Consider the following 11,979-nt stretch of genomic DNA (forward strand, 5'->3'; position numbering starts at 1 on the left):
GTGGAAATAGGCAAACATCAATCGTTACAATTCGTATCTTTGTGAAGAAGCAATGGCGTTGAACGGTGGCCTTAGATCGGTTTCTAAGATTCTGAATTCTTCGTCTCAATCTCTTTTCTCCAAGTCAAGTTAGTGATCCAGTAGCGATTTTGGTTTTTTTTAGTTTAATTAGGTTTTGTTATTGGCTATGAAAATATAAGTAAAGGATGGAAGATAATCATCTGGATGTTTGGAATTCTTTTTTATTGTGTGTTCATCAATGTGGTAACCTAATGCGTCAAGAACTGATTGAAGCTATTCGAATTAATTTCACTTTATTGCCGAGAAATGTTGTGATAAATTGGAATGTCAAAAAGTTTTAAGAGATATGAAAAACAATATTTATTTTATTCAAAACCTAGCTTCTAAACCACAAAGCTGTTATTTTCTTGGCTTTTACCTGTTTGGCATTGTGGTTGCAGTGAAATGCAACTTTTAACCTTAAGTTTTGTGTCAACAACAATGCTAGATAGGGCTTTAGATGTCAATTGTGAACTCTATGGTCATTCATTATATGTTGGTTTCAAGCATCCATTATTATTGCATTTGCTTATAGGTTTAACTAGCGATTATGACTATTATCTCATTGTTTTTTTATTTAAATAATGTTGCTTTTGCAACTTCTGTGCTATGTCAAAATTTCTGGGCCGTAGTAGCTTTTTTTTGTTCAAATGATATAAGCTTTGCATTCTATATTTTTAAGTGTTTGAGGTGCTTTTTATTTTGCATTTATGTGACCATCTTTAGCGTTACATGTTACTCTTAACTTTTAACTGGCAAACCCTTTCATCTGATTATTGTGGCCACTGGTGGCTTTCAGCGCTCTCTAGTTGAATTGACTACTTTCTCTCTCTTCTTCAACAAATGAATGTCTGCCTGACATTCTCAGGCACGATATTTGCTAGAAAATGCAATGATTCCATTGATTTTGGAGAATGATTGGATGCTAAATCTGCCGACTTTGGGTTTGAATGAGACTCATAAAGAACCCGTGCCTGGATTGGTAGTGTAAACTGTAATGGCTATAAGCTGAAAGTTGAACACAACTTGCAACATTCTTGTCTGCTTCGCTATTTATTGCTTGGCAAATAAAAAAGGAACCTTATTTGCAATTTCGTTATGTAGGTTTTGGAAGCTGTCTAAGGTGGTTAATTGGCTTTTAGAATGCAATGCATAATGTTTCTTGTTGTGAAAATAACTTCTCTCTACTCTTGATGATGCCATATCAAGTCTAAAATGAATGGTCATATCCTAGATGGAGTCTATAATTTAGCTAAAATAGGAACCATTCAAAGGCACGCCAAGGGTTCTCTTCTAGCTCCCATTTGGAGCCTGTCTTTCTTTGTTGAGCTTATGGGCATGTATTCTAGAATTTTCAGATGCTGAAAGAAACTGTTCAGGAACTTGGCTTTTAAGATGTGATTCTTTTACGTTAAAACCTCCAATGGGTATATATTTTTGTTGTGTTTGTAGCAGCCAATAGGGGGATTCATTCAACTGCAATTAAGAGGCCATGCAAATGGGCATGATGAACCATATTACCTTCACGCTAAGCATATGTACAACTTGGATAGGATGAAAAATCAGAAGCTGAAGATGTCTCTTGGTGTTTTCACAGCTTTTAGCATTGGTGTTATTATTCCCATCTACGCTGTCATTTTTCAGCAGAAAAAGACTGCATCGGGCTGATTTATGGTGATGCTTACCTTTCATGGCTGCAATGCAATAATAGAAGCATCCTTGGGAGTCAGGATGGCTTTTGAAATGGTTTCATTCAATGGTTTTGCACAGTTTTGGTGTTTTAGCATTTTTGACTGTTTCTATTCACCAATTGATTGTGGAAATTGATGGTAGGATTGATATTCTTCCTCATTTTGATAGTAATCTTTGATGTCTTCCAATGTGGATTTTGCAAGGAAGTGCATATATTTTGTACATTTGAACCCTTTTATCTCTCCACTCTCCAATTCGCTGGAATGTTAAGCGTGTCTTTTTCCTATTTTTATTCTTTACTTTTTTTTAATTATCCTAATTAGAAAGAAAAAAAAAATAACAACTATCACATCACATGCTTGTAAGGGAAATAATGGAGGAAAATACTTGTGGTAGGGGTAATGGTGTTTTATACTGTAAGCTCATAAACCAATCTAATCAGAGGAGAAAGTGCTTTATGCTTTGTAAAAGAAAAGGGATTGTTATGTAAATTGGTTTCCCAGTTATATATGTTTTTGCCATCAATAAAAAAAAGTAGAGAAAGATCAAAGAAGTTAAATAAAAGTGTTTTTATAATTCTAATTCTTCACTAACATGTATATGAATCTTATCAATCACACTAATGGTCTTTTATTCATCTAGACATCCACAATCTGCAAAATACATGTATTACAATATTTCGTTTTGGATGATTATTTACTATGAATATATTTCATTAAAATTTTGTGAAAAAAAAACCCGATGAGGTAAAAGCTATTGGTCTTTTATGTATCTAGCCATCTACAACATGCAAAATGCATGTAGTACAACACTTTTCCTTAGATGACTATTCTCTATGAACATGTCTTATTAAAACCTTGTCAAGAAAAATCCAATAAGATAAAAATTTAGTAAAAGAAAAGAGATACATATTATGTATATCTATCTATATTGAACCGTGAAAACAGAAAATGATAAATATTTTTTATTGGATCAACTAAAATTATTTTTTGATTGGACCAAAGATTACACTAATTTTATATGTATATGTAATTATTAAACATACATGTTTTTAACCATTTATAATATGTTTCATATAAATAATTATTTATTTATTGTATCTTAAGGATTTTAATGTAAATTTGTATATGAGCAATAAGGATGATTACATCTTATTTAATATGTATGAAGGTTTTTTTTATTACAAGTACCTTGGTTTTTCATCGCCGCAACTTTGTTATAAGATTACCTCGATCTCGTCAAAAATAAAAGTTCACTAAAACTAAAGATTCAAGAGGATATATGTAAGACACTTGTCACTTTTTAGATCTATCTAACTAAGAATAAGTGTTAGGTTTTTCCTTACAAGATTCACATGTGAAACTTGCTTAGTTTGTCTTCATTTTATTATTGCTTACCTAGAAAGTATTATGCCTCTAAAGTGATGGATCATGATGAGACTTACACCGTACACATGGCAAGTTAAGAAAAAGTCATCGTCACCTATAAATATTAAAAGATTTCATATAAGTGAATGGTAATCTCAAAATTCCCCTTCAACACAAGACTTGGTCCCCAAACCTAATTGACGTAAATTAGAGAGAGGCTGCTCAATTATAAGGGAACTAGAGCTCGAAACTAAAACCTCAGTAAGAGATACTATCCAAGTTCAACACGCATCCGTCTTCTGCAATGCAGTTAATTATAAGGGAACTAGAATTAATGAACTCGAGATTGAAGCCCCAATAAGAGATACTATCCAAGTTCAACACGCATCCATCTTCTGCAATAGAGTTAATTAACTAGCTAGCTTCCTTCAAAGCAATGGGTTCTTTACCTTGGATCAATTGCGTAAATTCCAGAATTCCTCATACATCGCCTAACCAACCAACATGTATGCATGCATGTATATTGGCAAAGTTTTGTTTGGTTTCCGTCTTCGACGACAAAATCTGTGTCGCACTACCAACCCATTGTACAGAACTAATGCACAAATGGGGAGTAGAAGATTGTTTAGTTTTCCATAAACAGCATTGGAAATTGAGATGGTTTGGCTACAAAATCAAATGAGAATATCCCTGTAATGATCCCACAAATCAAGGAGATCAGAAATGGGTATCGGACCATAATCTTTCCCAAAAAAAGAAAAAAGAATATATAGAATAACATCACCATTACAAATATATAACAACAAACTGAAGTATATAGCATGGAGGAGAACAAAACCGCATATATTAAAACCCTCCTTATTTCTCGAACATAAATGTAAAAAATATGGCGGGTGTTAGAAATTAGGAACTCTACAAGCTAAGCCTAAATTTGCAGCTACTACTTTGAATTGTGACGGTGTTGTTAGCAGATAAAGCATCTACCACTAACCCGCACCTAACCGAGAACTTCACTTTCATGAGCTTTAACTTCCCAAGCTTAACCCTCACAGGCTGACTCACCCGCAGTCTCAATGGGATGTTTCCCGTCCGCTGTTGCTGCTCTTGCACCGCCATGATCAAACCTGTACCGTTTTGGATTTGTCCTGACAAAGGCAAAACCAGCACCGTGGTGTTTCGGTGACCTTGGTAGAATTTTGGCATTGACCCTTGGCATAACTTGGTTTCAGTGTACCACGCGCTTAGATGGCTACCTCCTTCGTAATAGATTCCGATTCTTTCGTTGGGATTCCTGGCAGTAATGGTAACATTAAAGGTAGCGGATAAGCTAGAGTCCATAGAATTAAGATCGAACTGGCTTATCTGCAACCTGTCAATAGAATATTTAGGTAGCTTTGGTCGGAAAACAAGGAACAAAATGCCAACGGTAATCCCCAGAATAAGGATGAACAGCAAGAGAAGAGACAGGGTCCAACACAAGCACTTGCAGCAACGGCTTCTCTTCTTGGGAGGTTTGGAGTTCATAGGTGGATAAGTACGATGGAAAGGTGGATATGATTGGTCATCGGATTTCGACGTGCCCTGGGGCACCAAGGGAACTGTTGGGGAGGTTTGTGGTGGTGCTTCGACATCCGGGACGGGATGGATTCTCTGTTGATCCGCCATCGATGACATATTGGAAGTTTACAAGAAAGCTTGAGGAAATAGAAGTAGAAATAAATAGATAAGAGAGCAATGGATTTTGATAAAGTCATGCGATGGAAGTTTCCTTAATTTGACTTTCATTCGTTGGGTTGTGGGTGGTGGGTTAATTAACTTTGGTTTCAAACATTCATTCACCTAACCTAATCGCGGGCGTTCAAATTGCGACGAAATTGCAGCACCTCATGCTGTTCACAACCATAGGGACTTTGTAATTTCTTAAGCTGCAGGTGTAGCAATGACGTTTGAAATTGTTTTCCCACTACCCTTTTTCTTGCACGCGTAAGCTTTTGTGTTGAAAAACCCGGAACTACTACCCAATGAAATAACAAAATATTTCTGAATGCCGCCCTATAAAACTATGATTTCATTTTCTTCAAACGCGATGGTCGTAAATATAAACCATACCCTCTTTCTTTGCGTCCTAACCTCTGGACTCCTTCATTTGTTTCTTAAACCACGTCACCACCTCCCACATATAATATATATTTCTTTTTCTACATTCTTAATGATTGGTTATCAATTCTACAATAATTAAAAAATCGATTCAATCTCTTTATTCCAAGTCCTCAACACCTGTTAGGATCATTGCTTGCACTCTTACTCTTTACTTTTTTTTAATCCAAATGGACCTTGAAGAATACATAAAATTATAGTTTCGGGTCGAATTCACCAGATCATAATCATCATCATCATAGTCCTTGAAAAATACATTAAAAAATGTACCCAAAACAGCAAAATGTATCTTTTATTTATTTCTTTTATGAAGAGAAGGCAAGAGATTAAGTCTTACCAACCTGCTACAGTACAGAAAAAAGCAAAGTTTTTTTTTTGTTTTTTTTATGAAACCCTAAATAGAGGAGCAGCGCCAAATAAAAAAGAATATTGTTATAATGAAAATTTTTAAAGCTCTTTTTCCCTGTTTTGTTTTTGTTTTGTTTTTAGCAATTCCAGGAAGATGATCTCTTTAGCAATGGCTTCATCTGTTTGTCCTCTTCCAATGAAATCATCCCCAAGTGTGATGGGTCCTCCAGCATCATTTTTGCCACTAAATATCCTGCTATTGACCATGTCTGGTACTTCCTAGCCTGTTTACCAATATATCTCCCGAGCTTCCCGTCATAATACTCAGGCCAGCTATCTTTCAACAAACGTGTCTCGGCAAGATCAATCGCACGTCTTGCAATCAGCGGCCTTCCCGTTTTGATGCAAGCAGCCGTTAGCAGCCACAACAGCACTGCATTGAAAGTAGTGGATAATTGCAAGATGGCAAACAGGGAAAGACAATAAACATTAGATAGTAAAATATAAATGCAGAACTCAGTTATGAATGTTAGGGTTTTAGGTTTACATCCTAACAGCCACTAATTCTAACAAGCAATGTGATAACACAATCGTCAGTATCATACAGTTGGACAAGTAGCCCACAGGGCACAGCTTTAAGGATATAGCCATTGATTCCAGTAGCACGTGATTGCTTAACAGTTAAAAGAAATTTTAAAATCAGTAGTAGAAAATATTGTTTCATAAAACTAAGAGCATAGATTTCTTCGGCTAAAACACGATCCAAAGAAAAGAGGAGGACCAGAGCAGACTATGGACAAACATACAAAATCATCTTATTTTTACCTAGCTTACCGATGATATTGGTCTTAAATAGGGATTTCTACAATAATATGAAACTTAACTCATGAAAAGAATGAGTTTAGATACATACATGTAAGAGGACACTAGCTTAGATACATACTGTATTAACCTAAGGACCCCAAAATTGCAAATAAAATGGTATTAACAGGGAGCAGGCACATGAACTTCAGAAGACTAAAAGGATACCCTATTATGTAGATACCAAGTTTATCACCATTATGAAATATGTTAAAGAAGTATTACAAGGGTTTCCTTATCGTTTCTGAAGCATAAAATTGACATCTTAACTACTATTTCCCAAAGTATTATGTGAATATTTTCACCTGTCAAACATAATATTACCACCTTGAAAGAAGGTGCGGTATTGAGGATGGCTTATGTGAATATGGTCCAATCTCTTGCTGCTAACGATATTAACTTCAAGTTTCAATGTATACCAATTGTTATTTAATTGAGATGAAAGTTCCACGCTCAAGATGCTTAAAACCAACCAACCAACAGCTGAAGTGTGGACAAGTCAATTCACTGATTTACTCCCAGTGAGCATTTTGGTTACTTTTCAAGTAGCCCAAACAAGACAAGCGATGGGCTTTGTTTTTCATGTCTTTGACATGCTAATCAATGATGGCAATTAGTATTTTGTAACATCTAATAAATTTCTAGTTAATAAGAAACCATAATCAATTATTTTCCAGAGAAAGATATGGAGTGATCCATGCAACAAATTAATTTCCGTTCTTATAAAAAACAAAAGCGCTAAAGTCAGGATAGATTAGAGAGTGATGGTCTTACCTGGCCATGATCCTCCGTTGTGATAACTCCATCTTGTATTCTTAGGGTCACAGCCAGTGACAATTCGCCATTCATGACTTTCTATTGCAGGATAAGCTATTTTAGAGGCATTTCTCCAACAAGTTCATCCCAGCGGGCTTCAATAAGGTCCATAATAGCCATTGATTGCTCTGGAGTTGCAAGAGAAGATAGTATTGCTATACAGTTACCTAAACAAAACCATCGGAAATCCATCCTTGCAGGACTAACATTGCCAATAAAGTAGCCACCTCGTGTTGGCATAAATTCAAATACCCAGTCTGGGATAGAATCAGGAATAACATTGAACTTATTTACTGCAGTGTGAGAATACTCCTCAGTTTTATATCTGTAGATATCATTTAGTTGTTGAAAGTCAAGCCAAAAGTAACTGCGCATGTGATAACTCAAGGCATGCAAGCGTTTCACGATTCTTTCAATGCATTCTTTTCCTTCCGCATCATGCTTTAGCATTGATAAAGCACACCTCAACGCCATAAAGAAAAGTGCTTGAATTTCAATAGGATAACCATAAATACCCTGTAAAATAAGTTCGCACCATTATTCGAACATGCAGCTAAGTTGGTCTCAAAGAGGGAGAAGGCACGGTGACAAAAGAATATTTGACTTAATTATTAGAGAAGGAAACTTAGAAATAAAGGTATTCATAAAATTTTAGACAATTATGTCATTAACTGCGGCTACACGCCTACAAGTTTGAAATTTTCATTAAGATCTATTTTTCAGTTCCAAAATTGGGCAGGAAAAGAAAAGAAAAAAACCCCAGGGAGGCATAAAGACAACGACCTTAATAAATACAATAACTAATGCAAGCATAAATTGATCACCAATAGGCAAATATGATTTCTAACTAAGAAATCGCTTCATAAATTTGTAAACCCCCAATCTAAGATTGGGAATTTGTGACATTCTATCGAATATATGTAGACATAAGCTCACTAAACACTAAGTTTATCGCCCGTACTTGTGAGCTACCATTTGTGGATGAAAGTGTGAAACCCTTTAGGTCAAACAAGCAATATCTCATGGGTTGCATTTCGAATAGCAAAATGAACAGATTTTTCTCAGACATTACAAACCTGATGAGTATGAAGGATCCTTACTAATTATTCACTTAAAAACAAAATATGGATCCACTAAACAAAAAGAACCATAAACTTTTACTATATCACTCCTGCCACCTAAATCCACATTGTTTTAGTGTACCCTTCCTTGACATAGCAGAGCAAAATGCTACACATTGTTTATTTTCCCTCGCACCTATGCCTACCATGGATGGTACTTGCTTTTGAGATCTTGTAAGTTTTTTACTTGGAATATTAGCACCATACCATGCCAATGAAAGAGACAAACACAAAGTAACTAGATTCTACCAGGTCTTAGCAGTAACAGAATATGGATATATTTGGCGGACATTAATAGTGGAGATGTGATGCAGACCATATTTGTCGCTATTTACGGTCCCATCAGATGGTAGATCATAAGTTTGTGATGATTATATGGTCAAAATTGACAAGGGGTGAAGCGAGAAGTGTTTTTTTTTTTTTGGCACCATTTTAGTAGCCTATATCTTTTTAACTTTTAAATGATTAAATCAACCTTTTATCATTTTTGAGGGGTCAAAGTGCAATTTTATCTTTATTAATTTAAAATTTTATAAATTTTAAAGGGGCCTAAGTGGAAAGTTTTCCATTCCCCCCCCTGGCTCCACCCTTGAGTACTGCTGGATTTGGCTCTTAGAATTATTAATTCAGATTGTATCTAACAAGATTCTCATCGAACTGTTTTATTTTTAGCAGATAACATTATTCCTCTACACCCAAGGCCAACAGAGCATTTGAGACAAAAAAATGTACCGTTGGTAAAGCATGACAGTTTCACTTTCGGACATAATATAATAATACAAGAAATGAAATAAAATTATAAATTCATTTGTATCAATGACTTCCCAAGAGACAAGAAGATTGATTACCAAATCAAAAGTATGTCGGTCTAAACAAACAAATAAATTATAGCAAGTTGGACAACCACAGGAACACACATCAAAATGATTATAGAAGCAACATACAGATAACCAAAACCAAAGGAACGATATTTCTATACATTATGCTGCTCCATTATCTCTGTTACTCAGGTATAACAATAAATAACTATCTGCTACACTTTATATTTTCCATTAATAATAATATTACATCCTGGTTCCATTTTTCATGAAGTTAGCAAATTTAAATTTCTCAGAAGCTTTGCATGTCTTGCATCAAATCAAAATAACTACAAGATTGGTAAGCAATGTCGCGTATATGAGAAGGCAAGCACATACACATGCACAAATGAGAGAGAAAAATTAAGGCTAGAAGGATAGGTTACCATTCTTCGATCAATCATAGAGCACCCATCAGCACAAAGTAGAGTTGGGAATGTATCAAATCCTTCTGACAGACACAAAGTGAGTATGAGCCTCATTCCTTTCTGACACTCAGGTGTCTCAGCTAGCGACAAGTCCCCAGTAGATTTTGTATATGCACGGAGCAGAATGATCCACCAGAATCCAGAGTCAACTGGTGCAACTCTTCCAATGGCACTCTCTCCAAAATCTGCAATAATTGTGTCTGATTTTCGTACAGGGTCATGAAGAACTTTGAAGCTAGCTGGCATAGCACCTTCTCCTAGTTTGAATCTATCTATTCTTTTCTCCCACCCTTGAAGTTGTAGAGTCTTCAAGAGAAAGTTCTTAACTATATCAGGCTCTCCGTTCATCAGAAACGCCAGAGCACTGGGTACAAAATCTCGAACAAAAACCTGAACAAAAAATCAAACATGAACTCAAAAAATTTAAATCATAACCAAAATGGTAATGAATCTCAAGTGTTAAAAGCAACTACAAATATCATGAATTTTCCTTTAATAGTTATCCTAAACAAAAGGGTTAATGATACTTTGTCTTCCCATTTTTCCTAACCAAACCTATTTTGAGTAATCAGATTTCTCTTTTCATATTAAAGTTCCCATGATTGACTCGAAGTTTTTCACCTAATCAAAGTCATCCAACGTGGATCAAGGTGTTTACTATTAAATATTGTTTCCCATATTCATGTAAGTTTAGAGTTTGCTATGACCATATCTTCAGGTTCAAGTTTTCCATTTACAACAAATTAGTTTTAGGTTGGATGCCTAAATTATGATCATAATCAATACTAAATCAAAGTTTATAATTTTAAGCAGATACATATGCAATAAGAATTGCAAAATCACCAATAAACAATAGTATTTCAATTATCTGATAAGAACTTTACTTGATCATAGTTCAAAACTTCCTCGGAAGCATGGTCATATGCGGCAATGGTACCAACTGGCTGGTCTCTGAAATACACCAAAGACCTCCTGAGAGCTTCCCATGCTTCAGCCACCATGGGGTGTGGCTCAAATGAGTTTCTAGTCGATGAAGCCGGAGTATCGAAACCTGACCTTGACCTCCCACCAGGAGAGTATGTGGTCTCGTAATTGTCAAGACCTGCTCTGGTGAGACCAATAGAGAGCTCACTGAGTGACCTCTCATCAAATGATCTTTGCCTCTCTATGTTAAGCCTTGGCTTATCAAGAAGACGTGAGAGATCATAATCATCCATTTCGTTGATTGAGCACGTTGAGCTCACATTTCTAAGCCCCATCTCTTTAGTCCCTTCCATTTCTTTGTCTTCAATCAACAAAACCGGAAGTCAAGTCTCAAAAGAAGAGATCTACAGGTCCAAAAATATAAAAAGTTAAAAAGGATTAGAACCCCAATTGTTGTGGATAAGAACAAAACAAAAAAGCCCTTAAGAATAGCAAAAAAGAACTCAATACAGAAACTGAAATGCTAAGAATATATTTATAAAGCTGATATAAAAATAAGTAATGCCTTTCTATCCATTAAACACACCTTTCCTTGCTACAGTGCAGAAAACAAAAGAAAGGGTTTTCTTTTAAAACACCACTTTATTCTGAACGTAATTACATGATGATTGGAGGGATAAGAAAGAATTTACAACAACCAACCCCACTATATATGGAGATGATGCACTTCAAATATATATGGGAATTTCTATTTAAAAAGTTTTCCTTAATATTTTATATAATATTCGTTTTTGCACATTTTTAGAAAGTTACTGCAATACATTTGACTACAGGAAAAAAATTACCATGGAAAGTATTATTCAAGAAGAAAATAAAAAATAGAGGACACAGATCAAGATGCATAACAAGAAAAAGAACAAAAAAGGGAGCATGATTTATTTTTTTGAAAAAAAAAAACTAATGCCAATTAAGCCACCTAAATAAGAAAATCCAGATCTGAAACTCAGCAACAACATCAAACTGAAAAATCAAAATAACTCTCACCCGAAAAAGAAAGAGCTTTACATAATTAAAGAGCAAACCTTTTGAGAAGGAAGAAATGTCGGAGAAAATGGACTCTCCGGCAACCTCGGTTTAGAAAACTAAACGGCGACCAGGCAGGAAAACGGTCGGTAAGAAGAGAGAGAGAGAGGAAAAAGGAAGCTAGTTGTGAATACGTGTTATCTATAGAGTGAGAAGAAAAGAAAAAGACTTGGAAAGAAGGAAAAAAGAAATTTGTAATAACAGCCGTGTCGTTTTCTTCTCTCCTTTTGTAATAACATACAATAGGCGCTTAAATTTACCGGTA

At 35.3% G+C, this 11,979-nt stretch overlaps 2 protein-coding genes and 1 pseudogene across 2 annotated transcripts; 1 reads left to right on the forward strand and 2 right to left on the reverse strand.

Moving 5' to 3' along the window:
• On the forward strand, positions 1-2,016 carry LOC107890086 (uncharacterized; annotated as a pseudogene).
• Positions 2,017-3,862: 1,846 nt separating this feature from the next.
• Positions 3,863-5,169, reverse strand: LOC107889353 (NDR1/HIN1-like protein 6). Its single transcript, XM_016813741.2, has one exon. It carries the CDS (start codon positions 4,791-4,793, stop codon positions 4,032-4,034), a length of 762 nt encoding a protein of 253 aa, XP_016669230.1. The 5' UTR covers positions 4,794-5,169; the 3' UTR covers positions 3,863-4,031.
• A 374-nt stretch (positions 5,170-5,543) lies between these two features.
• On the reverse strand, positions 5,544-11,979 carry LOC107889352 (probable alkaline/neutral invertase D). The gene is given in 6 exon segments (XM_016813739.2): positions 5,544-6,057; positions 7,260-7,364; positions 7,367-7,817; positions 9,666-10,097; positions 10,592-11,035; positions 11,714-11,979. Coding segments are annotated over 5 exon segments (1,677 nt in total). The 5' UTR covers positions 10,985-11,035; positions 11,714-11,979; the 3' UTR covers positions 5,544-5,761.

Source organism: Gossypium hirsutum, chromosome A09 (genome assembly GCF_007990345.1).
Source record: "Gossypium hirsutum isolate 1008001.06 chromosome A09, Gossypium_hirsutum_v2.1, whole genome shotgun sequence".
Classification (NCBI taxonomy): Eukaryota; Viridiplantae; Streptophyta; class Magnoliopsida; order Malvales; family Malvaceae; genus Gossypium; species Gossypium hirsutum.